General features: G+C 38.6%; 1 protein-coding gene across 5 annotated transcripts; it reads left to right on the forward strand.

Moving 5' to 3' along the window:
- RESF1 (retroelement silencing factor 1) lies at positions 1-27,197 on the forward strand. 5 transcript variants are annotated; one of them, XM_043440387.1, is made up of 9 exons: positions 1-132; positions 1,399-1,490; positions 9,022-9,159; positions 12,056-12,123; positions 12,430-12,491; positions 18,001-23,032; positions 24,197-24,280; positions 24,886-24,954; positions 26,462-27,197. In XM_043440387.1, exons 6-9 carry the CDS (start codon positions 18,058-18,060, stop codon positions 26,626-26,628), a joined length of 5,295 nt encoding a protein of 1,764 aa, XP_043296322.1. In that variant the 5' UTR covers positions 1-132; positions 1,399-1,490; positions 9,022-9,159; positions 12,056-12,123; positions 12,430-12,491; positions 18,001-18,057; the 3' UTR covers positions 26,629-27,197. The 5 variants fall into 5 exon arrangements, with proteins under 5 accessions (XP_043296322.1, XP_043296319.1, XP_043296323.1 ...); XM_043440384.1 differs by lacking the exon at positions 12,056-12,123; XM_043440385.1 differs by lacking the exon at positions 12,056-12,123 and having other exon boundaries at positions 11-128.
- Positions 27,198-27,947: the final 750 nt, after the last annotated feature.

Consider the following 27,947-nt stretch of genomic DNA (forward strand, 5'->3'; position numbering starts at 1 on the left):
GCGGGGTTGGCTTTCCGGGAGTGGGCCTCCACCTCGACCCGCCCCTGGGGGCGGACCCGAGTTGACTTAAACTCCGGGGCCGAGAGGAGCTGCGTTTTCCCGGCTCGCTCCGGTTGGGTCCAGCTGTGGTAGGTAAGTGGGGGGACTTGGTTCCCGCCGGCACTCGCACGTTTCGTCGGGTTCTCGGCTGGGCGGGGGTACCGGCAGCCCAAGTGCCCGCGGGCGGGGGCTGGGTGTGCGGCGGCGAGCGCTTTTGTTCTGTGGTGGGGACTGAGCGGCGGCTACGGGCGCTCCGGGGGCTCGGGGCTCGGGCCAGCCGTGAGGGCTGGCCCGCCGGGCTCGGCTCGATGCCCGCCCGCAGCGCGGGGTGGGCCGGGAACCGGGGCGGATGCCGACCCCGAATCGGAGGGCGGCGCCTCGCCGGGTGTTTTCTGTAGAACGCTTTTCCTCTCCATAGAGGTCGCGAGTGGCGACTGCGAGGACGCGTTTTGTTAGACTGCAAGGCGATTGGTTAGACTGATGGATGTGAAAGTGGCTTATGTTTTTAATGATTTCCTGTCGCTGGCTTGAAAAAAAAAAAATCTTTGTTTTGAATTTATTTTTCCAGTGTTCCTTTCCTCCCCACCCCCATTAGGCCGAACCTCCCAAAACAAAATTGCTCAGCTTGCTTGTGTCTCCAAGTGGCCCGCAAACACGTTTGTGCCAGAGTCGCTTTCCGTTCCTCAGCAGTAGTTAGTCCCTCGAGGCATTTTTAAATGTACAAATGCGTACGGATTTTAGATGTTCTCGAGGGATGCGAATTTCCTAAGCAGATGTCCTTTGGGAACAGCAAGTTTTCAGAGAATGGTTTCAGTGAAAACAATTTATTTGTAATATTTTAGTGCCTGCCTTCAAAATGAAAAGAAGAGTAGGTGAAGCGGATGAGCTGCGGTGCATTTAAATAGACGGGTCGCAGAGCTTGTTTGGGGATTTTTCTGATTAATGTGTTAACTGTAAATCAAACGAGTTCTATTCGGTGTTAACATGAAAGAGTTATGGTTTTATTTTTTCCTGTGCAGTTGGATTCTCATTTACTAATTCGATAAAGAATTGTTAAGTTGAAAGTGTTTAGAGTTACAGAAGGAGTGGATCAGGAGGCATGCACTTGGATTATCACTTAAGTGGTAATTTACGGCAGGCCCAGTTTCTATTTGTTACTTTGCCGCCTTAAGAATTCAGTAAGCTTAGTTTTCTTTTGATCCAGCCTTAACACGGTTTGAGCATCAATGTCATATCAAGTAAGCAAATTAGTATGTATCTTTATTATAAGCTAATGTGAATTTTATATAAATAAAAATACAATTACAAATTTTATATTGAATTTATTATCAATTATAAAGTGTTTATTGCTGTCCCTAGGACCAAAGAAGTAAACACTGTGTGGAGTGGTACTGACAAGTTTGGAGGAAAATGGTAACATATACAGTAATAAAGGAGCGATATATTTAAAGGTAAGTGTGTCAGCTTTAAGTAGTCCACTCCAATTTATCTGTTGTGGAACAGACTGATTAAGCGGAACCAGTGTTGGTTCAGTATTAAACTACAGTAGCTCAGACAGTAAAGAATCTACTTGCAATGCAGGGGACCTGGGTTTGATCCCTGGCTTGGAAAGATCCCCTGGAGAAGGGAATGGCTACCCACTCCAGTATTCTTGCCTGGAGAATTCCGTGCACAGAAGAACCTGGTGGGCTACAGTACCTGGGATCACAAATAGTTGGACACCACTGAGCGGCTAACACCACCGCCAGCTTACGATGGATTTGATGACAAAGTTTGAGGAGAAATAATACAGTTGACATAGCAAGCAATTCATTTGTTCATCTTTACTAGAAAAGGAATAGGAGATGATGGTCTAAATTACTGAGGAAGAGGTCTACTTAACATTATTCTCTACATGGTCTGTTTTCTTATTTTATTTTTCAAATTCATTACTTGTGGCACATGGGGTAAGGCAGCACAGAACAGAACTCTGAGAGTACCGATCCCTAAAATAGGGACCTATACAGCCAAAGTGGTCATTTCTGGGGCATCCATTCTGTAAACTCCAAGTAGTATTGGGAAACTTTCTGTAATGATTTGAGACCATGGTCCTTGCAGTCACACTGCTGAGCATCAGACCTTGGCTCTACCACTTAACATCTATGCAGCCTTGGGAGAATTATTAAACTTCTCTGTATCAATTTTCTCATCTTTTGTAAAATAGGGATAACAATAGTATCAACCTCATAGGATTGTTATGATAAGTTAATGAGTTTGGTAGATATAACACACTTGGAAGAGCTCCTGGTAAGTGGTAAGTGCTTAATAAATTTTAGCTGTTGTCATGTTAGAGGAAATGTATTTTATGGCCTGTCTTATAGGAGATGGTTCACTCATTTAAACTCTTAAGTCAGTTTATCAGCTTTGTGTTGATTAAACCCTTCCCTGTAGATCCTGTAGGTTCTATTTTTGTAAGGAAGTACCAGACACAACTCTAGTTTTTACCTACAGGCATGTTTGATGTCAGTAACGCTTCTACAGAATTTTCCAGCCAGGGCAGATTTGCCCAAAAGCCTTGTATAACCTGTCCTAAATAGACAGGACTCTTCTTCCCTGATAGCTCAGTTGGTAAAGAATCCGCTTACAATGCAGGAGATTGCGGTTAGATTCCTGGGTCGGGAAGATCCGCTGGAGAAGGGATAGGCTACCCACTCCCGTCTTCTTGGGCTTCCCTTGTGGCTCAGCTGGCAAAGAATCCGCCTGCAATGTGGGAGACCTGGGTTCGATCCCTGGGTTGGGAAGATCCCCTGGAGAAGGGAAAGGCTACCCACTGCAGTATTCTGGCCTGGAGAATTCCATGGACTATATATGGTCCATGGGGTTGCAAAGAGTTGGACAGGACTGAGCGACTTTCACTTTCATTTTTGGAGAAGGAAGTGGCAACCCACTCCAGTATTCTTGCCTGGAGAATTCCATGGTCAGAGGAGCCCAGCAGGCTATAGTCCATGGACTCAAATGAGTCCAACACAGCTTAGCAACCAAACCACCACCACTTCCCATTTAGATTAGCAATGTTTTAGACATGATAAAAGTGCAAATGTTTAGTGCAAGTGATCCTATCTAATGTTTAAAAAGGATTTAGAAAGGTGAATTTCAAGAATTGCTTTTAATTTAAATCAGTCGTGTCTGCACTGCCACTCCTAACCCCACAAAGGCATATTCTGTGTGAAATAGGCTCAGAAAACATTCAATTTGAGACTTTTATTTAGTTCCTCTGTTCTGTATGACTCTGACCCATGCTCTGCAGCATGCCAGTCTTTCTTTTCATTCATTCACTATCTCCTAGAGTTGGCTCAAATTCATGTCCACTGAGTCCAGTGATGCCATCCCAACTGTCGCATCCTTTCTCACACCCTTAACCAGACAGTTTACCAACCCAGTCTATTGAAATGCAAATTAAGATGTACTTTGTATTAAGCCTTGTAAAGAAGTATTTTATAGACCTTTGAAGAATTATAAGTGCTTTGTTGTTGAGAGACAGCTCTGTGGTATGTCCATCCTTGATATCATAAGAGCGCTTATAAACTGAAGGGCAATGATAGAGGCTAGCCTGTTGTAAATGTCTTAAGTGAAACATACAGTTATATGTAATGATTGCAGAGATTTTGTGACAATCACCAAGATTCTCTTGAGATGTATTAAATTGCAAGGCTTCACTTGTAAATGAAAACTCTGTCTAGTACTTTGTCCACCTGATGTGAAGAACTGACTCATTGGAAAAGACGCTGATGCTGGGAGAGATTGAAGGCTGGAGATGGTTGGATGGCATCACCAACTCGATGGACATGAATTTGAGCAAGCTCCGGGAATTGGTGATGGACAGGGAAGCCTGGTGTGCTGCTTTCCATGGGGTCTCAAAAAGTCAGACACAACTGAGCAACTGAACTGAAATCACTTGTAAATAAAATCTTGCCATTAAAATTGCAGAGTATTACAAGAAATTACGTTGTCCAGTTAGGTTTTAAGAAACAAAAAGTCATAAGCAAGTTTTTAGTTTTTAAACTCCCAAAGAGAATTTATTGGATCATATAACTTAAAGAGTTCCATGTGGCTTGACTTTCAGGTTTTAGTGGATCCAACATATGAATCTGAAAGTTTTAAAGACTTGAAACACTGTCTTTGAGCTCTGCTGTCTGCTTTGGCATTGACTTCATTCTCAGGCACACATCCCTTCATTGGATAGCCCTAATATCTCCAGGTATATGATCAGTCAGCTTCAACTTGCACAGATCATGCCTTTTGTCTCTGTGCTCTGCCAGAAGCCTATAGTTCATCGTGTCATGTGCCCATGTCTGTTAATTGGGAAAAAAAATTTTTTAAGCTACAGTTTAGAGATATAATTCATATGTCATATTCATACGATTCAGTTTATCCATTTACCATGTACAGTGGTTTTGCATATACTCAATACTATGTAACCAATACCATAGTCACTTTTGGAACATTTTCTTGACCCAAGAATTTCTGTATTCGTTAATGGTCACTCTCCATTCTGCCCATCTGCAGGCAACCATTTAATCTAATTTGTCTCTATAGATTTGTGTATTCTGAACATTTCTTAGAGATGAAGTCATAATATGTGGTCTCTTATGACCCTGAACACCTTGCATGATGTTTTCAAGATGCATTCATATTGAAGCATATGTGTCTTTCATTCCTTTCTATTGCAAAGTAGTAATTCCATTGTATGAATAGACCACATTTTGTTTTCCTTTCATCAGTTCACACACATTTGGATTGTTTATGCTTTTTGGATTCTCTGAATGATATTGCTGTGAGCATTCATGTACAAGTGTTTGTATGGACATATATTTTCAGTTCTCCTAGGTATATACCTGGGAGGGGAACTGAGCTGTCTTATCATTTGGTAACTATATTTGGCCTTTTGAAAAATTGCCAGATTTTTTTGGCCACACTTTGGCATGTAGGATCAGGGATCAAACCTGTGCCCCCTGCAGTAGAAACGCAAAGTCTTAAAGTCTTAATCACTGGACTGCCAGGGAAGTCCCTGCCATACTATTTTTGATGAACCATGTACATTCTCAACAGCAACATGTAGGAATTTTAGTTTGTCCACAAGTCCTTACCACACTTGTCTTTTTGGTTACAACTATTGTAGTGACCATTAAGTCGTATCCTGTGATTTTATTGCTTTCCCATGGTGGTTGGCAACCCACTCCAGTATTCTTGCCTGGGAGTTCCATGGAAAGAGGAGCTACAATCCACAGACTACAGTCCATGAGGGTCGCAAAGAGTTGGACATAACTGAACGACTAACACTTTCACCAGTTCTTTGTGTATTCTGGATTCTAGTTTCTTCCTAGTGATCAAGTATGTGAGGACTTGTTTTTGGTTTCTGTTCCACTGATTAGTGTCTATCCTAATTCAGTCCTACATGGCTTTATTTACTGTAGTTTTGTAGTTTGAAGTTTTAAAATTGGGAGGTGCGAGTCCTTCAAGACTATGCTCTTTTTCAAAATGAATTTTAGGCTCAGGTTCTCAATTTCTGCAAAGAAGACGTATGGAACTTTGGTCAGAGTTGTCCTGAATCAGTAGATCAATTTGAGTAGTATTACCTGTCACCTTGAGAGTGTCTGAATGTGGGATACTTTTCACTCATTCATTTAGGTCTTTAGTTTCTTTTGAAATTATACAGTTTCTGTATAATAATTTCTGTAAATTTTCCACATTTGTTAAATTTATTCCAGAATGTTTCATTCTTTTGCTGTTAACTGTAATGGAATTGTTTTCTAGATTGTTGTATAGAAATACATTTGATTTTTGAATATTGAGCTTGTACTAGGCAACCTAGGCAAAGTAGTTCTGTTAGTTTTCTTAGTGGATTCCTTATAATTTTTGATATACAAGATGATGCCATATGCAAGTAAAGGTAGTTTTACTTCTTAATTTCTAATCTGGATGTCTTTTATTTCAAATGCCATGGCCAGAACCTCTTCTACAATGTTAAATAGAAATGGCAAGAGCAGATTATCCTTGTCTTGTTCCTGATTTTGTAGAGGGAAAACATTCAGGCTTTAAAGCTGTGGCTTTTTTTTAGATGTCTTATTAAATTGAGGAAGTTCCCCTTTGTTCTAGTTGTAGTGTTTTTATCTGAAAGGATGTTGGATTTTAGGATGCATTTAATTTCAGTCATGCTACATGCTTTTTATAGCTCCACTTCAGATGGTTATGTGGTTTGTCGCCTTTATTGTATTGATGTGTTACAGGATGTTGGTTCTACATTAAAAAAAAGAAAAGTCAATCTTGTATTTCTGGGATAAGTCCCACTTCATTATGGCAAATAATTAATTTTATATGCTGTTTGTTTTGCTAGCATTTTGTTGAAGATTTTTCCATCTATATTCATAATAAATTGGTCTGCAGTTTTATTGTTTTGTTTTTTCCCCTTTTTCTGCTTTTGGTATCCTTAGTTTTCTTAGACATTAAGTCGCCATCCCTTGACCTTTTCTCATGACCCCCCACCATTTTACAGTGGACCAGATGTATGGGCTAAAGATTAATGATCACCAGTTGTTTTTCCCTCAGGCATATGGAACAGAAGTTAATTACTACCCTTTCCTGGATCTGAGAGCTGATAATTTATCAGACCAAGGACACATTCCTCTGAGAGCCAGGAATTAGAGACAAAGGATATAGTTTTAGGTTAATGGAGTGGGCTGTTTGTTGAAACAGGCTGAGGTCTCAGTGTTCCTATACTAACTCCCTAATGATTTCTACCTCAGTATTTTATAGGATGATGGAAATTGATCTCCAGTGGGTCACTGCTTCATTAGATCCCTAAAGAGTAACTGCCACACATTCTATCAGAGTTTACTTTTTCCTTCTATACAATCATGTTATTGGACAAAGTGTTGTGGCTCAGGTGCATGGGATTGTTCATTTTATACTTTCACATTCTTTCTCATCCAGCAGAATTTGAATGGCTCCCCTGTGCTTGGCTGGGGAAGGAAGACAGTAAGGATCACGGGGTTGGGGGTGCATAGAAGTCATTAGTTTACCCTAGACTATCACCATTCTCTTCAACATAGCTGTAGGCCAAATGAAAATCTTAATATCTTAATTATAAGGACACTTGGAAACTCAGCAGCTGCTGATTTGGAGAGTGGACGTCCTTGGAGCTGTGTCCTTGGGCAAAGGCCTGAAAACTTTATCCTATTAGTCATGATTTCTCATGGTTTTCTGATTAAGGGGAAGCAGAACTATCTTGTATACATTTTCTAGACTGTAGTTATGGCTCTGAATTTAACTGTTTGCTGGATCTGTCATCCTTTACTTGACCCTGCTGAAGATAAGGTGGATTATGTCCTGTATGTCTCTTCTGATACTTGGGGTCTCTGCGTCATTAACGTCAACCTCTGGTTTTATAAAATCTGGATCTTAACCCCATGACAACAAAATGCCTCTGTTGCAGTTCTTAGAATCCTGTCAACAACCTGAGATTACCAAAGCAATCACTATAATATGCCTGTAATGACAGGAATAACTAACAGAGTAAAAGAGTATATCAGTTGTCCCTTTAGAGGCATTTCATCCTAACTTTATGGGAGCTAAATGGTGAACCGTAATGGCCTCTGGGACATACTGGGAGCCTGGTTATGGCCTGATCATCGTCTTGCTGGGAGTTACTGTCTAGTCACCCATACCCAGTGTTAACTAAGTGGAAATATACTTAAATAGGAGGTTGAGTGCCAAAGGATTGATGCTTTTGAACTGTAGTGTTGGAGAATCTTCTTGAGATTCCCTTGGACTGCAAGGAGATCAAACCAGTCAATCCTAAAGGAAATAACCCTGAATATTCATTGGAAGGACTGATGCCAAAGCTGAATGAAGCTCCAGTACTTTGGCCAACTGATGCAAGGAGCTGACTCATTAGAAGAGACCCTGATGCTGGGAAAGATTGAAAGCAGGAGGACAAGGGGACGACAGAGGATGAAATGGTTGGATGGCATCACCAACTCAGTGGACATGAGTTTGTGCAAACTCTAGGAGATGGTGAAGGACAGGGAAGCCTGGCGTGCTGCAGTCCATGGGGTCGCAAAGAGTCAAGACACCACTGAGTGACTGAATAGGGTACCTAATTGAGTTACCTGTGCTTCTGAATCACGTTTGGAGCTGGATACCTGAATGACTGGAGAGCAGAGCTGGAGGTGAACAGCTTCACCATGGTGCTCTGGTGACCTTACTTTTGTAGGGCCTCATAGGAAAGGTTTGTTTAATCTCAGGTGACTAATACTTGGACAGGACACCCCACAGGTCCTCCTGGTACAAAGGTTGATAAACAGCTTCCTGAAAAGTGGCACAAGGTGATTCTCTCTGCCTCTCTAGATTCAGTTGCACCAAAGACTTGACAGTCTCCTTCCCTTTGGGATATAGCTGCTGGCTATGAAATGACTGCAATTTAGAATTCTCAGTAGTCTGTTTTCTCATCCACCTCTATATTGCCTTATGGGACTAAGGACACTGATGTTGGTTTTGCTATTTGCATTAGAGAAAAAACTTCATAAGAATCCATTCGGTCTTAATCTGCTTTCTTTCTGCAGCAATGTAGAGAGCCAGCCTAAAGGCTGGGACAGTGGGGCTTCCAGCCCTGCCAGCCCCAGCCCTCCTGCTTAGGACTGCTTGGCTTCATGCATTTGTTGTAACCATTAAATGTGACAGTGCATTCAAAGCATTCTGTACAGTTCTTGACATAAATTTTCAAAGGTTAGCTCTTCCTATTTATAGAGTTGTATTATAAATGTAAAATTTAGGATAGTTTATTCTTGAAAGCCTAATTCAAGGGCAGGGACACAAAAAGCCAGACCTGGAATAGCTTGAGTAAATCTTGATGCTTTGGAATTCCTCAGAAGTGGGTTTTATATTTGCTAGTATTTGTGGTTTCGTTGAGTTTTTTAAAAGTATCTGTACCTTTTTCCATTGCAGATCAGTTTTTCAATGAAAAATACTAGTTTTCCTCGATTTAACCACATCAGGGGACTCTCCAAAGAAACAGAAGCAGAATGAAAGCCATAAGGAAAAGTTTCAATTTAAAATACCAGAACAGATACAAGTGTTTTTGAGGTAAGAGAAGAGTATCATATTTTTTAAGAAATCCTATATTTTTCAGGTACTGGAATACTGACAGATGAAATCATGCGATGTTTACGGTTGACACAGATGTGAAGGAAGGGGTGGAGACTTTTTCCCATCTACAACATTAAATACGGACTTCTCTAACTTGGTCTGCAGCAGTTATAGATAATGTTTATTCATTTTACAAACAGTTATCAAAGCTTGCTAGACAACTACTATAGATATGCATCCTTTTTAAAAAATTTCTTGGCTATACAGCACTGCATGTGGGATGCTAGTTCCCTGACCAAGGATTCAACCTGTGACTTCTGCCGTGGAAGCATGGAGTCTTAACAAGTGAACACCAGGGAAGTCCTTATATATGCATCTTTTAGGTTACCCTGAAACAGCCTTTTTAAAAACCCATCTCTCTTGATTTTAATAGCTTTATCTTTCACTATAATAATGTTCCAGTTTCTTTGATAAAGTAATGGTTACTCTTGCATAATAATTATTTATGTGGCCTGATTTGTCCTTTCATGTTCTGTTTCTTACTCTTTTGTCTGACCTAAAGTAGGCCTAGCCTTGGGAAACCATAAGAGGTCCATTTCAGTAGAGTTCTTTCTGTTGGCGGTTGTATGTGCTTGTGCATTTGTGGTTAAGATAGGTGTTAATATGATTATTTAAAGGTATGATTTTTAGGGTATTTTTTGGTTTGTAATTTTCTGTGATAAGACTGATTTTAAAATAAAGGAGGCTTTCCAGTTAAACCATATTCTTTGCATTGTATGGATATAGCATATTTTTTAAAAATTCACAAGTCTTGATGTTAGTGAGGTCTTCATGAAAATTTTATGTGAAAATCCACAGGCATTGTTACGTTTAGTCTACTGCAGCCATTGGCTTCTCTTTTTTTTCCTGCTTCACAAATTGATCTTAATTTTGCAGTTTACAGCTTGCTATTCACTACTTCCTTGGCCATGGATTTTAGTGACTTGCTTTTTTCCCACTTTTTCTCACAGCAAGTAATATTAATAATATGTAAGATTTAAATGTAGGGATCGTCAAACCTCTAAAGATAAATTTTTGTCTATTTTCAGGATAAAAGTTTTTTTATTTTTAATTAACACTTTTGATTGTTTTTGTGATGACACACAGGAAGTTTCCATGGATTCTCTTTGAAATGGGAGTATATGAAATATGACTGAACCCCTCCCCCACCCCCCTAGTGTAGACCTTAGCACTTTATCAGTATCAACACACCCGGGCTGCTTGCCTCCCCTCCTGGTGAGGGCCACCTCGCCTTATCAGCATCAACAGATTAATATTGCCTCTTCTCCAAACTATAAAACCGACATTCAGATGGGTGGGTTAGTAGAGCCAAACTTTGTGCCAGCTATATCAAGAACCATTATTTAGGGCTTGCTAATTTACCTATAGCTATTCATAGCTAGGAGCATTCCCCACAACAGAATATAAAAATCTAGAGCTTGATGGCTTGCTGGCGTGTGCACCCGTCACTAGACTGCTTGGTGACCCTTTTACCACTTGACAAAAGTACATGAACTGTTGGATCCAATGTACAGTAACTGCCAGAAGCAGACAACCTTAAAACTCTACAAGGCATCCAATGGAAAGTTGTGTACTAACCTACAACCTGAGGTACTATAGGTTTTTAATTTTTTTTAAATCTCCACTGTCAACTAGAAAGGTGGGTATGTATAGTATGTTCGAAACTCCTATTTCCTTGTGTTTGTTTTTTTTTTTCTGCCAATTCTGTTCATTATCAAAAGTGGGGAGTTGAAGTCTTTGACTTTTGATGAGTTGCCTGTTTTTGACTTGTCTGTGTTTTATTTACATTTTAATGCTCTCAAGTGCATATATATATAGTTGTTATATATTGGTGAATTGACCCTTCTATGGTTATAAAATGTCCCTCTTTATGTAGAGAAAAATTTTTTGTTTTAGTCTTACTTTTTTTCTGATAATGTATATAGTTATTCTGCCTTTCTTGTTTCTGTTGGTATCTTTTTATCCTTTTGTTTTCAATGGTTTTTATCTTTGAATCAAAGGTATGCCTATTTAAGTACATAGTTGGCTAGCCCTTTTAAAAAAGTAACCTGACATTCTGTCATTTGAATTGTTTGATCCACTCACTTTTAGTGTAATTGTTAATATAGTTGGATTTATATCTGCTGTTTATACTTTTTATTTTCTGTCTCATGTCTTTTTGTCTCTCACTATTTTCTTTTGCATTAAGTGAATATTTTCTAATGTATCATTTTAGCTGCTTTAATAATTTTTTCAATGTATATTTTAGAAGTTATTTTATAAAAGCACAAATTGCTTCTGAAAGTCATTTGGGGGCTTCCCTGGTGACTCAGTGATAAAGAATCCACCTGCCAATGCAGGAGATGTGGATTCAGTCCCTGGCCTGGGAAGAACCCACATGCTACAGAGCAACACATGAGGAAGTTTCCATATGGGCCATGGTAAACATCTTCCACAAATTCTAGAAGTCCTGAGACTAGCCTCTGTGCATCACAGCTTTTGAGCCTGTGCTCTGAAGCCCAGGAGCAGCAACTGCTTAGCCCGTGTGCTGCAGCGGCTGAAGCTTGCATGCCCTGGAGCCCATGCTGCAGAAGAGAAGCCACCACAATGAGAAACCCAGGCACTGCAACTAGAGTAGCCCCCTCTCACCACAAAGAGAGAAAAGCCCTTGCAGCAACAAAGATGTAGCACAGCCAAAAACAATAAATAAAATTATCTTGAAAAATCATTTTTGTTTCTATCTTTAGGGGGGTTAAGTAAGCATCCTAAAATCTGATTTGTTGTATTCGTGGTTTTATATTATTTTAATGCCATAGCTCAAGGCAAGCATGTGGAATCTTATTTCCCTGACCAGGTATCACACCCAGGCCCAAAACAGTGAAAGTGCTGTCCTAAAATCTGGACCACAGGGAATTCCCAGAGGTAGGATTTTAAATAAAGAGATTTGATACTGTAAATACAGATTACATGTACAAGGCTGTGATTTATAGATTTGGTGATAGTAGGGTGGCAGATAGTGCTATTTTTTTTCCCTCTGAAATACAAGCCCCTGAGTAGGGGGAGCATGTTTATGGGTTGATGTCTCTGGGGACCAGGGAGGAGAGCAGAGTGGGAAAATAAAAATACTTTAAAGTTTCAGCAAAATAAAGTAGAATTGTTGTATACCTGTTGATGTTTGTGTAAACTCAATCTGTTGGCTTATGTGATTTTTTTTTTTTTCTCCCCCAGATAACTTTGGCTACTCCTGTGCAGAGAAGTTCTTAAGTTCAGCCTTCGTTGGAATTTGTTAGGTAAGTGCCATGGCTGTCACAAGTTGGGGGTGACCAGAGGGTATGGAGATTTGGGGGTAAAAGTTTTTTCCCAAGAAAAAGTTAAATGATACACCATGGAAATCCTGACTCTGGTAATCTCCATTAAAATATAGTTTTGAAATATCTAAGAATATATTATATCCAGAAGTAGAAACTGTAATCAGGAAAAAGATCAGAAAACTTTTAACTCCCTCCTTTTTGTCGGGGGTGGGTGGCACACCAAGCAGTGTGTGGAATCTTGGTTCCCAGAAGAGGGATGGAGCTTGCACCCCTGCAGTGGAAGTGCAGAGTCTTAACCTTTGGACCCCCAGGAAAGTCCCTTAACTCCTTCTAATTTAGTTAGTTCACTGTTGAGTTTTTCTGTGCCAGCTCAAGAGGTGGAGGGAGTTGGGGGAAATCCAACAACCCCAACCCCAAATTACTTGTAAAGAGCATCTTTCTTCCTACTGATAGGCTCTTTTGGAGAAGGGAATGGCAATCCACTCCAGTATTCTTGCCTGGAGAATCCCATGAACAGAGGAGCCTAGTGGATCATAGTCCATGGGGTTGCAAAGAGTCGGACACGACTGAGCGACTAACAGTACACTACTATAGGCTCTTTTATTAGTCTGCCAGGACTGCTCTGACAAAATGAGCACAGCTTGGGTAGCTTAAACAATAAATTTCTTACAGTTCTAGAGTCTAGAAGTCTAAGATCAAAGTTTCTGGTTTCTTCTGAGGTCTCTCTTCTCGGTTTGCAGACAGCTATCTGTTTATGTCTCCTTACATGGTCTTTTCCTGTGTGTGCCATATACCTGGTGTCTTTCTTGTAAGGTCACTAATCCTGTTGGATTAAGGTCCTAACCCTTTTGACCTCATTTAACCTTAATTGCCTTCCTGAAAGCCCTATCTCCAGATAGAATCACACTGGAGGATAAGACTTCAATATGTGAATTTTGGGGGGGACAAAATTTAGTCTATAACAGTGTCCCACCCCACCAAGCTCACATAAGAAATAGGGAATTATTGGGAATTCACCATCAACATTTTCAGTACTGCTGTTTGTTTATGGCTGCACTGGGTCTTCTGGCTGTGCATGGGATTTCTCTAGTTGTGGTGTGTGGCCTTCTCATCATGGTGGATTCTCTTATTGCAGACCATGGACTCTGGGTATGCACGGGCTCAGAAGTTACAGCGAATGGGCTTAGTTCCCCTGTGGCATGTGGAATTTTCCTACACCAGGGATCAAACTGCTTTCCCTGCATTGGCAAGTGGATTTTTAACCACTGGACCACCAGGGAAGTCTTATAGTTAAAGCTTTTTACTTTGTATTATACTTCTCCCTGGTCACTTGTCTTATTCAAGGAGCTTTCCTGAGAGAAGGCCTATGAGGAAAATACAGCTGTTTCTTCTTGGCACCTGTTTTTAAACCACAAAATATATGCTTTCATGATGGGTACGGATGATCTGGTTCCCTGACAAATTAAAATCTCAAAGAGAGGAGGTTTCTTTAGTACCTTGATCAAATGACAGGTCAGGACAGACAGATTTCACAAGGCCTTGAAAGGCTCCTTCAATTATTACATTATGTGTGTGAGTGAGTCAGTCGTGTCCGACTCTTTGTGACCCAATGAACTGTAGCCCACCAGTCTGCTCTGTCCATGAAGTTCTCCAGGCAAGAATACTGGAATGGGTTGCCATTCCCTTCTCCAGGGTATCTTCCCAACCCAGGGATTGAACCTGGGTCTCCTGCATTTCATGCAGATTCTTTACCCTCTGAACCATCAGGAAAGACTGTTAGATTAGTTACGGGCAAATACAAGAGTAAACATGTATATTCCCAAGAATCATACACATAAAACCAAAACTCGTGCCTTCTTCAACCTAGTTTGAGTGCACTATGATCCATAATGTAATAGATCTAAAAGATATACAGATTGTTTTAGATATTCTGCATAACTGATACAAATAGTTGTATATTTTCCTTCTCAATTCTTAACACATTTTACGATCTTCAGTGCAACAATGAACAGAAGTGGGTGATAGTGACGCCTTTATTTAAATTGTTTTATTACTAATAATATTACTGTTTGCTAGTCTAAATTTGTTTAAAGTTACCATTTATCAAAATTAAGAAAACTTCTGTTCTTTGTTTCATACAATTGTCCTTTTAATGAATTTTATCAACTGTTCTTAGTCAGTTCAGTTGCCCAGTTGTTTCCAACTGTTTGCAACCCCATAGACTGGACGCCAGGCTTCCCTGTCCATCACTAATTCCCGAAGCTTGCTCAAACTCATGTCCGTCAAGTTGGTGATGCCAGCCAGCCATCTCATCCTCTGTCGCCCCCTTCTCCTTCTGCCTTCAATCTTTCCCAGCATGAGGGTCTTTTCCAATGAGTCAGTTCTTCGTATCAGGTGTCTAGGTTGGTCGTAGCTTTTTTTTTTCCCCAAGGAGCAAGTGTCTTTTAGTTTCGTGGCTGCAGTCACCATCTGCAGTGATGTTGGAGCCCATGGAAATACAGTCTGTCACTGTGTCCTGAGCTCACATTTTGCTTAGGACTGTTGTGTTTGTTTCTGAGTGATTGACATCTTAATTATCTTTCTTTTCAGCTTTGGTATCAGAGGCTCAGTAAATAAGTTATGAAGTGTCCTTTCTTTTATCCTTTGAAGAGGTTTTCTTGGATTATCTCTTCCATAAATGGTAGAAAACTCCAGAAAAGCTACACAGGTGTTTTCTTTGTGAAAAGATATTTAATTATAGGTGTAATTTCTTTAAAGAGATAGGATTTTTATTATGTCAACTCTGGTTAGGGTATGTATTTTCCAAGGAATTTCTCTATTCCATGTAAATTTTAAATGTTTTGAAAATAGTTAATAACTGCACTATCATTTTAATGTCTATAGGGTCTAGTGATACTCTCATTTCCCAATATAGGGTTTTTTTTTTTTTTAATGACCAGTGTTGACAGAGGCTTATTAGTTTTTATTCTTCGCCAACTTGTGACTTGTTTAATCTATGTTCTTGTTTAATGAAATCTTGTTTTCGTTATTTATTTCACTCTGGCTTTTCCTTGGATTAATTTGTCATTCTTAAATTTGTATGATAAATGCAGAGATTATCTCCCAGTCTTTTTTTTTAAACATACATCAGCCCATTTTATTTCTCCTTTTTTGACTTCTCTCTTTGACTCACATGTCCTAGTGGATCTGTCAGCAAATTCTGTGATTTCCTCCTTGACAGCATATACAGATTCTAATCATTCCTCACTACCTCCTCCACAGTCTCCCAATCTTCTATTAAATAAGTCAAGTCTTATGTTAATATGAGGATGGGACCTGTTATGGACTGAACTGTGTCTTGTCCTCTATTCCTACCCTCCCACCAAATGTATATATTGAAGCTCTAACCTTAGTGAAACTATTTAGAGATGGGGCCTTTAAGGGAGATAATTAAGGTTTAATGAGGTCATAAGGTGTTGCGATCTTTTACAGACCAGGATCCAGGGACTGGAGTTGACGAAAAGAAAGAGAGAGCAATATCCCTTGGGTTACGGGGAAAACCAATAAAGCCCATACACAGGACTTGTACCGCTCACGAAGGTACAGGGCGTCCTCTCAAGGAGGTCTTATCCCGGGCAAGAAAGTGAGCTCGGTAGGCTTCCACGCTCCGAAGAACTAGCCAGAGACAGAAAGACGGACACGGGGGACCCAAGTCTCTAGTGGAACAAGGGTATTTTATTAGCAGAAATGCATGCTTATATATATATCTTCAGTAAAATGATTACTCAGCTGTTAAAAAGAATGAAATTGCACCAGTTGCAACAAAATGGAGAGTCTGTTAAGTACAAGGTCGCTGAAGGTAGTCACTGAAGGGAATCCAAGCAGGTGCTCTTTCCCATTATCTCAGTCCTGAGAACTGCGTGCAGCTCTACTCGTTCCTATATTCCAGGAACTGTTAAGAAACAGAGTTTTCTTGAGGAATGGCACACAAAGAAAGAAAATGCAACACATTGGATCCCTTATAAGTTGACCGTCCCCTGACAATTAGGGTGGAATCTTCTTCAGTAGGACTGATACCCTATTGGATATTTAGAGGAAGAGACACCAGAGCCCACTGCATTCTTTATTTCTGAATTATTGGCAGTTTCCCAGTTCCTTCTACAATTTCTAGATTAAGTCCACTGTGAATTAATCTGAATTATTTATCCTTCAAAAATGAGATCTGTTTATGGCCTAGCAATATGGTCAATGCTGGTAAAAATTCCCTGTGCTCTTGGAAAGAATGTGTATTCTGCAGTTGTTTGGCATTATGTTTATATGTTTCAGTCAAATTTGTTTACCCTATCATTTAATATGGTTGTGTGTGTGTGTACACACATGCACTCATTCATGTCTGACTTTGTGACCTCATGGACTGTAGCTCACCAGGCTCCTCTGTCGATGGAATTTTCCAAGCAAGAACACTGGAGCAGGTTGCCATTTCCTTCTGCAGGGGATCTTCCCGACCTAAGGATTTCATGTCTCTTACGTCTCCTATATTGGCAGGCTGTTTTTTTTTTTTTTTCCACCAGCTGAGCCATCAGGGAAGCCCATTTATGGTTACAGATTTGTGCATTTTTTAGATATGTCCATGTAAGTGTTGGTGACAGTATATTTATTTCAATCTGTTTGAAAGGCAATTTGTCACTGATTATGAAAACAATTTTAATGTCTTTTGACATATGAATTTCACTTGTAGAAATTTCCAGGAACATTTAGCACAAATAAAAAAGCATAAATACATGCTTTAGTATAGGATCATTTATAAGTGCAAAAACCTAAGAAAACCAAATATTCATCAATAGAGAAATGGTTAAATATTGATATAAAGTGGAGTGTTTATGCAGTGAGATAGGTATATGTGTAGTGGAATGATAAGATGTCGTAGTTAAAGGAATGAAAATCAGGCAAACTGTAGGCAGCATGTTTGGTAGAATTCTGTTTTAAAAGAATCAGATTTTATGTGTTGGTGATTTTTGTGTATAGAAATTTTTTGAAAGAAAAGTTAACAGTAGTAGGGAGTTAGACACTGGGAGTTAGACACTAGGGAGTTAGACACTGGAGATGAACAGTAGTAGTAAAGGCTTTTTAGTATATGCTTGATTATTTTTTAAAATTTTTTACAGTGAGTATGGGTATCTTAGAATAAAGAGCTGGTTAAAATAAATAAATACAGGAAGTAGTTGTCTCTTAAGTGTAGCCAAAAAAAAAAAATTGCTAATTATATTGAGTAGAATGAGTTTCTGTTAAACACCACTGAAAATTTTATTGAGATTTTCCATATTTATTGTTACATCTTCCTTTGCTCTTTCTCTTACCTGAGTTGAAGATGAGGTTTTGCCTAGTGTGAGGTTTCAGGAATTTTGGTTGACATGGTCAGAATTAGTAATAAAGGTAAGCTGAGAAAATTATCTTAAAAATTCTGACCAGTCCGAACAGCTTTTTGATAAAAGATGTTTATTTCCTACAGATTCCTGGCATTCAAAACAGTTGGCTTTTAACACACTGATACTGCATCAACTTGACAATGAATTGGAATGCAAAACCAGAGAGTGTCACCTTACCACCACAGTATCCTAAAAAACAGGCATCTTTTTTGGAGCAAGGTTTAGTAAATACACTTACCACAACATCTCAAAGTTCTTTCCATCCTGGAAGTAACCAAGAACCATGCCTGTTTCTCAGTAATACACATCCAGTTTCACAGCCGCTGCTCAACATCAGGAATCATAAGACTCCTCCGCAAATCCCTATTTCTGATTTCCATAGTGGGACCATTGTGACCTCACAAACTTCAGTAGAAAGAATAACATATGCAAATGTTAAAGGACCCAAACAATTAAGTCACGATTTGCAGATTTCTTCAGGAGTTACACAAGATGTATGGTTGAACTCACCAGTGGGGAATTCTACGCTTTCTCATACAGGGGGAACTGTATCTCATCAAACTGGTTTTGGAACGAATATACCCAATGTGCATGCACTACAGAATCAGTTTCTAACATCAGATAGCTATTCTATGCAACTACATGTGATCCCTTCTAATTCTGGAAGAGTTCCTATAACTTATCAAGGAAACCCCAGACTTAACCTACCTTTGTCAGAGCAACAGGTTGATTGGCCACCTCAGCGTGCATCCAGTGGACTGACTTACCAAGATTACAGACCACTTCCAAAGCAATACAATTACTCATCACGAAGCTTTTTGCAGGACACTACTGTTCAGAAACAAAACCCTATGTCATCTGTATCATTCCAAGTTAAAAATAATCAATCTCCAAATCCTGCACTGACATTTAAGTCAAAGCAGATTGCAGCTGTACCATCATATCAATATGCAGTTACTCAAACTGACAAAAGACCTCCTCCTCCTCATGACTGTAGATATGCAAGCCAGTCTTTGCAAAGTACTCCACGTGTTGTTAAACAATCCTCTATGGAAGTTCCTCAGAGTCAAGAAATGCACTTACCTGAAATGAGGAAAGACTTTTGCAGAGACTTTCAACAGCAGTGGCAAAACCTTAATGGAAATTTCAGTGTGATGGGAAGTTCCTGTAACTTGAAAGTAAATACCAGTGTCACTCATCCTTTTAATGAACCTGTTAGATCATCTGTGACTGGTGCTCAGGCTCTTGCTCAAAATAATCAGGAGAGAAGAGTGGATTCTCAAAATCTAACTTCAAGTCAAGTACTGGACACAAGTGCCACAAAAGAAAAGTTAGTGAGGGATATTAAAACATTAGTAGAAATAAAAAAGAAGTTTTCAGACCTTGCAAGGAAAATTAAAATTAATAAAAATCTCTTGATGGCAGCAGGTTGTATTAAAACACCTAATACCTCTTATAGTGAATCAGCTCAAAATTCTGGATTGTCTCTGAAACAAACTGCCAAAATCCAGTCTGGACCACAGCTAACCCTAGTCACACCAGAGACTGTGGAGGATAAACCACCAACAGTAATGGAATCTGCAGAAGAAACTAATAGAAAACATAGCGTGTTGAGTTCCAGCCTTCAGGACAGAAATTTTAACCAAGTCAGTTCTGTTTTACTAAATTCTGCCTGTTCAGAAAAGTTGCCAATACCAGAACAAGTCCATGATTTGGAAGTTGTAAATCCTTTAAAAACATCAACTGTTGAGGTAACTCAGGCACCATTAAATGACACCCAGTTTTCATCAGGAAATTTTGCCAGCATTGCACAAAATGTGCCAACAAATTCTGAAATAAATTTTCTTCCTCATTCTACATCATCTGAGGAATATATTTCAAAATACCCAAATAAAAATAGGCTAATTCTCAGTTTACTTACTTCTGGAGATAAAACTCAGAAGAAATTATTAAAAGATACTAGTGAACGTATTCATGATTCTAAACAGCATAATTTTGAAATGAATCCAAATACTGAAAACACTGGTAACCAACTGAAAACCATGGAAATTGTAAATCCTCCAGGGACTTGTAATACAAATGCCAAAATTGCAGACACTTCTTGCTTTGAGTGTAAATCCTTTAATGGGGTGTCTTCTAACAGTGACTCTAACTTTTCCATGGAGTTGCTAGCAACATGTCTGTCTTTGTGGAAAAAGCAACCTTCAGAACCTAACAAAGAAAAACAGGGTAATGAGTCAAAAACAAACACAACAGCCATTGCAGTTTCAAAGCCCGCGCCCATATGTGAGAGTAGTCCATTTTCACCTGTGGGAAATTCTCAGAATAAGATAATAAACAGCTCACAAGAAACTGTTTCATCAGTAGTAGCACAAAATTATGAGTCTTCAGGAACAACTACTACAAAAGGGATTGCTGTAGTATCACCCTTAATTCTTTCAGATGTCAATACACTGTCTGTCAAAGATACAGCATCTGAAGCTTTACCTGAAACAGCATATCCAGTTATTAAAGAAGGCAGTGTTTGTAGCTTACAAAATAAATTGACGGAAAATACTGCTGCTTTGAAGATTAATGTTAATGAACCAGTAACAAGTACTACAGGCATCACGATTTTCCCACTAATTGAGGACAAGCAAAGTGAGTCAACTAATACTAGTTCAGAAGGCATACCTAATACCAATCAAGGAAAGCACAATGAATCAGAACCAGATATCCAGTGTTCTGTGAGTGATCAGCAAGCCTCATATATATCAAAGGACAGTAGTAGTGTGGGCAGTGATGTATTACAGATTGGCAGTATTTGTTCTCTTGTTGAAGGTGATACCTCTTATGATTCCCAAATAGCAGAAATATTCAACTTGCTCCCTTTGCAAAAAGTTGAGCCACAGAAACCTCTACCCAATCACCAAATGATGAATAGTGGACAACAAAATGAACGTTTAGACAGCATCACTGAAAATAAAGACTTTGACTTTAAAAAAGATGAATTTGTGCAGTGCACAGATGTTTCAAATAAAATAACAGATCAGTCGGAATCACTGCAACCTCCAGCACTGTCACGTTTGAAGTGTGTTGAAGTAAAGAGTGGAATTCTAGAGGAGAGCAGTTTAGAGCATATCACTGAAAATGAAAGCATGGCAAATGATACGTGTTCATCAGCTGCTATTCAGCAGGATAGTTACCCTCAGGAAGCTGATTTGTCCTGCAGTTACACTGAACAGGATCCTACAACAGAAGAAAGTCTCCGTGATAAGACATCTATCTTATACCTACATGATCAGCTGTCAGAACTTTTAAAAGAGTTTCCCTATGGTATCGAACCTGTGAACATGCATGAAAGTTCTGTGGTACAGCAGATGGCAGACCAAATCTCAGAAGCTCAAACTTGTGGTAAAACTGGTTGTAACTTCAGAGGTTCAACAGACCAGATACAGATTACAATATTAAACACAGATCAGATGAAAGAATTGTTTCCTGAACAGGACGATCAACCCAATGAGGTAGACAAATTGACAGAACCTCAGAAAGAAAAGCCTGTAACAAAGGAAGAGAACCAGTGTGACCCACAGGCACGCAGAATTGAAGAACATTGTGATTCTGTACCATTGGATTCGGAAAAAGATGATGTCCGTTGCTGTGCGTTGGGGTGGCTGTCTATGGTCTATGAAGGAGTACCTCAATGCCAGTGTAATTCCATTAAGAAGTCAACTTCAAAAGAAAAAAAACAGACAAATCCATGTTCTCCTTCAGAGGCCAAGAGTTATAAACAAGGAGAGAGAACCTCTGACAGAGATGTTCCTGTTGCATTTAACAGTCCTCCAAATAATCCTCCAAAGATTCCTCTGACTTGTCCAGTTGAGAAAAAACATTTTCCTGAAACAGAGCAAAGCAGCAATATAAAAGATAAATCCAAAACAGAATGTAACAGTTCACTAAGGACAGAGCAAGAATTATCCGGTCAACCTTTATCTAAAGGTGATAAAAAAATGGATTCTTTGCAGAGTCACAAAAGAAAGAGAAAGCTGCAATTTCATGAGGTAGCTTTTCATTCTGCTAATAAAATTGCAAAATTTTCTCAGGAGAGCCTGCAGAGGAAGTTTATGGCACAAAACGTACGGCCACTAAAACCAAAGATGAGTGTTTTGACAAGCAAAACTAAAGATTTGAATATGAAGAATGGTTCTTTGGTACAATCAGTATCACCAGAAAAGAGAAAATTGAAATCAGGTGGCTCTAAACAAAAGTCTTTGGAAGAAAGGAAGTTAGATGAACGGATCGTACTTGATTCAGAGATAAAGAGTAAGAAACATGATAAACAAGAGCAGAATAAAAATGTGGCAGGTGGTGCATTTAAATTCTGTAGTTTTTCAACTCCAAGTGAAAGAGCTTGGATTAAAGAAAAGACAGTATCAAATGTTAAATCCTCGGGCTCTAAGGATAGCTCATCTAAAATTAACAGAGTTCTATCACCAAAGGAGTATTTATCAAGGCAGAAGCATAAGGAAGCATTAAAGAAAAACTATCTGAAAAGCAGTGATTCTCAGCATATGAGGCCCAGTAAACTTTCTGTGCAGGTGGAAAGTTGTGGGAAATCAAGTGACAGACCCCATGGCAGTGTACAGACCTGTAAGGAATCATTAAATATTGGTTCAGGCCATGGTAAAAGCATCAAAACCCATCATTCCAAAGAGTCTAAAACATATATTTCAAGGAATATTAAAGGAACAGTTGGTGGAAAGCAGTCTGATAAAATGTGGATTGATAGAACCAAGCTAGACAAAAATTTAAATAATATAAATAATGAAGGTGAATTAAGCCAAATGTCTTCCCAAACAAAGGATCAAAGGAAGCTGTATCTGAACAGAGTTGCATTTAAATGCACTGAACGTGAGCGCATTTGTCTCACAAAATTAGACAATTCACCCAGGAAGCTTAAAGAAAAGAGACCAGAAAGTAAATCTAAGAACCTATTACCTGTGAAAGATACCACAGAAAAACTAAGCATGCTGGAGTTTAAATTATGTCCAGATGGAGTGTTTAAGAATACAAACACTGTTGAAGACCAGAAGGATCTGCAACACATATCCAGGAAGGAGCAAGCCCCTCTGCAAGGTCTAGTATGATTGTTTTTTGCTGGTGTCTGCAACAGTGTAATGCATTGTAGGTCAACAAGTGGCAGAGCACCTCTCTTGACCTCTGCGTTTACTGAGGTTTTCTCAGTATGTTGATAGTTCATTGGTCAATATTTGTTTTAAAAGTTTTTGCCCCACTTGTTGTAAATTATATTACATTCACATTAATGACAAGGTTTATAAAATTTGCAAGGTTTTCCAAATACAAAAGATCTCCCTTTTCACTAAGGAGTGGAGAACATTCCTTGAGCAGTTATAAAAGTATCAGGTATACATTATCTTAAGTCTTGCTTTTTGTTTAGTTGTTTGGGCTTAAAATTTCAGACCCCCAGTGATTTTGAAGTTTTGGTCTAAATATTAATAGATGTAATTGTTAATGAAATATTTTTGTATATACAGAAGTAGTTCAACTTCTTGCCATCTTTGAGTCAGTTGATGACTATTATATCACTAAAGTTAAAGTGGTACCTTCTCATATACCCCAGAATGGCAATCATGACTGTTCGTTAGCTGAAGGATAGAATTCTCAACATAGTGCTAGATGGAAGGAGAAAATAGGGGACTCAATATTTGTGGTAGAAAGGAAATATATAAGGGTTGTGGTTACTATGTGCAAAACATTGTGTTGAGAAAACCCAGATTGGAAAACTAAAGGATTTGAATGGAAATCTTAGTTTCTCTTGCACTGTTCAGACAGTATCTGTTGGGGTGTATAATGTTACAATGAATTAGTTACTTTTTCTTGGAAGGTGTATGGATATGTGAGTATAAATTTGTATTGATTACACTTGGTTCTTAAAAACTAGATTATTAGAATCTGAGGACCTGATTGTAACAGAAACGTTGGATATGGGTGCAGCAGTATGAGGTATGTTCTGTGTCATGCCTTTAAGTACATTGACATGTGTTGGTGTTCAGTCCAGGTGAGAGAAACATAATTACATTATGAAGATAAACTTTTTAATTGTGAGATTCAGTCACCTCATATGGAGAAAGCATTTTTTCAGGCCCTTTTTAGAGTTAATGTGTGAGTATAGCTAATGCCTTCTAAAATCTGTTTTAGGCTTACGTGGTTTTCCTTCATTATAGTACTAAAAGAGATGAGTAGCACAGTCTAGAGATCTGAAAATGAATATTTAAATAGTTTCAGGAATAAAAAGTACAAAAGAAGACTGGTTAAAACGTGTGACTGAGGAGAAAAGGATGCCGGAAGCCAACCAAGAAATAGGTAAAGCTGTCTATATTTTAAGTTTTTATTTTACTTACCTGACACTCATAGGTAAGCTGGATTATAGTTCTGAAACTATTGGGATGCTTGGTTTCTATCCATATTCTTTTAAAAAATGATTCAGTGTTTGAATGAGTAGTAGGAAGACATTCTCCTATGTTTTCTGTCATGCTTTGGACAGAAAAGTAATGATCTGTTTCCTTTTAAGAAGAAATTTCTCCCCTTGAGTTAGACAAGGGGGTGGCATACTTTTCCTGTGTAGACATGCCCAATAAATATTAGGTTTTGCAAATCATGTCTCCTAAATACAAGACTTTAATGTTACAATAACATGAAGAAATGGCTGTAAAATAACAAGTGAGTATGGGCTATGTTCCAATTGAAGTTTACTAAAACTTGTAGAGGCTGGGCTTGGCCCACAGGCCTGTTAGCCTACCCTTAGTTAGATTATTTGCAAGTTAATTTAATTTTCAAAACCAAGTAGACAAAGATGTTCGTATTTATCAGTGAGAAGTTAGATTATTTGATTAAAGTTACATAGCAGCAATAAAGAGAAGCGAGAGAGGAAGTGTGACAAAGGTTTATTATGTCTTCTGCACTGGCAGGTGGATTCTTTACTGCCAAGCCATCAGGGATACCCACAGAAGAGTTAAAAAATATGTATAAACAGGCAGGTATGTATCTTCTACATTGAAGATATATACAGGAAAAAAATTCAGCTGAATTGAATCAAAATAAAAAGGAATGAAGTCTTAATTAGAATAGGAAGACAATGGAAAGTGCAAAAAATGAATTGGTGAGAAAGTAGAAAACACACTCCTAAAGTTGGAACACAGAAAGTAAGACATGAGAAAGATGTAAATGGGTGTGGCCACTGGGGCAAGAAAGGTCTTTGGAAGTGGGAGGGGACATAACTTGCCTCAGAGATGAGAGGCATAACTGGAACCTGAGTCCAAAAATACTCAGAAGACGGACACATTCGCAGAGTGACCAGAGAGGCTCAGGAAACATCATGAGCTAAACGACAGACATGAAGACAACTGCAGACAGGATGAGCAATAAACAGTGAAGGTGGGACATGAGTGCTCAGGTTCGTGATGAAAAAGACACAAACCAGGGCCCAGATGAGAGCTGCAGCAGGGTGAGAGGAAAGCCAAGAAACAAGTTTGGAGCTCTGTCAAAAGTCTAATGAGACTCGAGGAAATCATGAAAAAGCATACCAAGATGAAGAGACTAGGGAACTAGAGCAAGCTTAAAATGAGAAAACCTTAAAAATGACCTTAAAAACAAAGGTCGTCAACTCTTAGATGGCTATAAAAAATACATTTTAGATAAGTGACAGTAAATTTGGTGGCAGAGGTTGGAATGTAAATGGAGCAAGTGGTGAAACTGTCAGGCTGAGGTAGATGAGGAGGTGACAATCCAGTGGAAAAATGCTCAGAGCCCACCTCAGGGATCAGCATACAGGATAGAAAGCTGATGTGGTCAGAGAAGAACTTGAAACATTAAGAATTTAACAGTAACCATACTCCGTTACCAAAAAATGAATAATAATTAAGATGACAGAGTACTTGACCCATCAAGGCTGAAAGAAGTAAAACAGGACTTTTAATCCAGAAAGGAATAGCTAGAGCAGAAATGCTGAGTATAGGAACTCGGAATAGCTTCTCAGATAAAAAGGTACATTTAAAAATGCACAGAAAGAGGAATAGCTGGCTGGGCCCATCAAAAAAAGGATAGTGAGACTAACCATAGCACTATGGTTGAAAAACAGAAATACAGATATTTCTTAGAATACCTCATGCATAGTAAGGCCAGAATATGCAAACTGTACTTCCATGTGCTCTTTGGAACTGGCTTGCCTTGGTGCATGTTATATTGCTAGTTTAGATGGTTGTTACGAAAGTCACATTCTTAGTAGTATGCAAATGATAAGAGATTTTACTGGGTAGGAGTATAGGTAAAGGAGAATAGCCCTGGTCAGTGAAGATGGGGATGGGGTAGTAAATGGCCCCAAAGGAGAGGCTAGATGTCCTGTTTATATTCTGTAGGTAAAGAGCCATTGTTTGTTACACTTAACTCTTTATTGCAAATAAGAATGCATGTTTTTCCTCTCAATTTATATTGATTATACTGATCACTAACATTAAGAGTAACAAAGTAAAATTTTTGTTTCCTTAGATGATAATATTTTGGCTAATTCAAGGCTCTCCAAGAGAAACTGCAGTGCAGATGGATTTGAGATACTACAAAACCCAGTAAAAGATTCAAAAGCAATGTTTCAAACCTACAAAAAGCTGTACATGGAGAAGCGAAGCAGAAGTCTGGGTAGCAGTCCTGTAGAATAATTTTGAGACTTTAATTCTTCTGGTGGTTCTGTCTAATTACCACCAGAAAGTTTCTGTTAAATATTTTTCTGGAGAGGCTCAAGATTGCCATGATAAAATTTCTGAGTCTGGTTACCCCTAAGGTTATACATATCATTGAAATTAATTAAATTGGCTTGAGAACCTTATTTTGTGGGTAGCAGACATAAGAAATAGGGTATTTGTCAAGGAAACCATAAGCTGTTGAATTCTGACATTATTGAACCAACTGTACCATTATTTTAAAAGAAATTTTTATACAGATCTTGTTTTGAAATGCTAACTATCCATCATAAGGGAGATTTGTTCCATATTTAAGGACTAGTTTATTTCCTCTGGGACTGTATTTTTGTTTCTAAAACTTTTTAGCAAAACTTATTTTTTCAGAAATGCTCACTGTGAATGTCGAAGTATATTCTTTAGTGTTTTATACTGAATTGTTAACTTTTTGTCAGAAGTCTTGTTTTATACATGTTAAACGGAGTACAGTTTTTGGAATAATGTTTAAACATTACTTTTCATACTTGAAATAAACATTTATTTTTTAAAAACTAGGTTGGAAATGGTTTGATTTTAATTTTGTTGCCTATCCCCACAGCAGCACATTTTAGAAAGGTGTTTTTAAAAGAAACATGTTTTCAGGTTTATTCAGAAAAGGGGCAAAATTTTTTCTAGGTTCAGGAAATTTCACAGAAGGCAAAATAAAATTCTTCAAATGTTTCTGGGCTTTACTCTGTGACAACTAGAAGTACAAATTTGTTGTTTTCATAAAACCTTAATGTTACAAGGTTTTAAAAATACATTTTAAAATTTTTTCTGGGAGTAGGGAGAAATGGAATATTCATTGGAAGTAATGATGGGGCTGCAGAGTCAAAAACGACTGAGCAACTGGAAAACAAGGGAAAAATGGGGAGTGAGTTAATGGATGTATAGTTTCAGTTTTGCTAGTGTCAGTATTCTTAGCACTACAGAAATATGCACTTTAATAAACATCTTTGAGGTGGTAACTCATTTTTCACGTTTTAAAACTACTTTCTGAAGAGTAAAGATGGGGCTTATCAAAATATTAAGCAGCATGCTTCCATAGGAAAAGTCACGGTGCTCATCCTGAGTATTTGATGGTTTAAATGTCAATAGAAGTTTCAGTTAGAAAAGCAAAAGTTGTAAAATGGCATCAGTTGAGGCAATGCAATAGTTCCAGACTAATAGTGGTCATTGGTCGTTGTGCTCTTTACTGCTGGGATCTCAAAAAAAAAAAGTCTCCCTTAAGAATGTCTGATAAAGTCGTGCAAGTTGTTAAG

This window comes from Cervus canadensis, chromosome 21 (genome assembly GCF_019320065.1).
Source record: "Cervus canadensis isolate Bull #8, Minnesota chromosome 21, ASM1932006v1, whole genome shotgun sequence".
Classification (NCBI taxonomy): domain Eukaryota; kingdom Metazoa; phylum Chordata; class Mammalia; order Artiodactyla; family Cervidae; genus Cervus; species Cervus canadensis.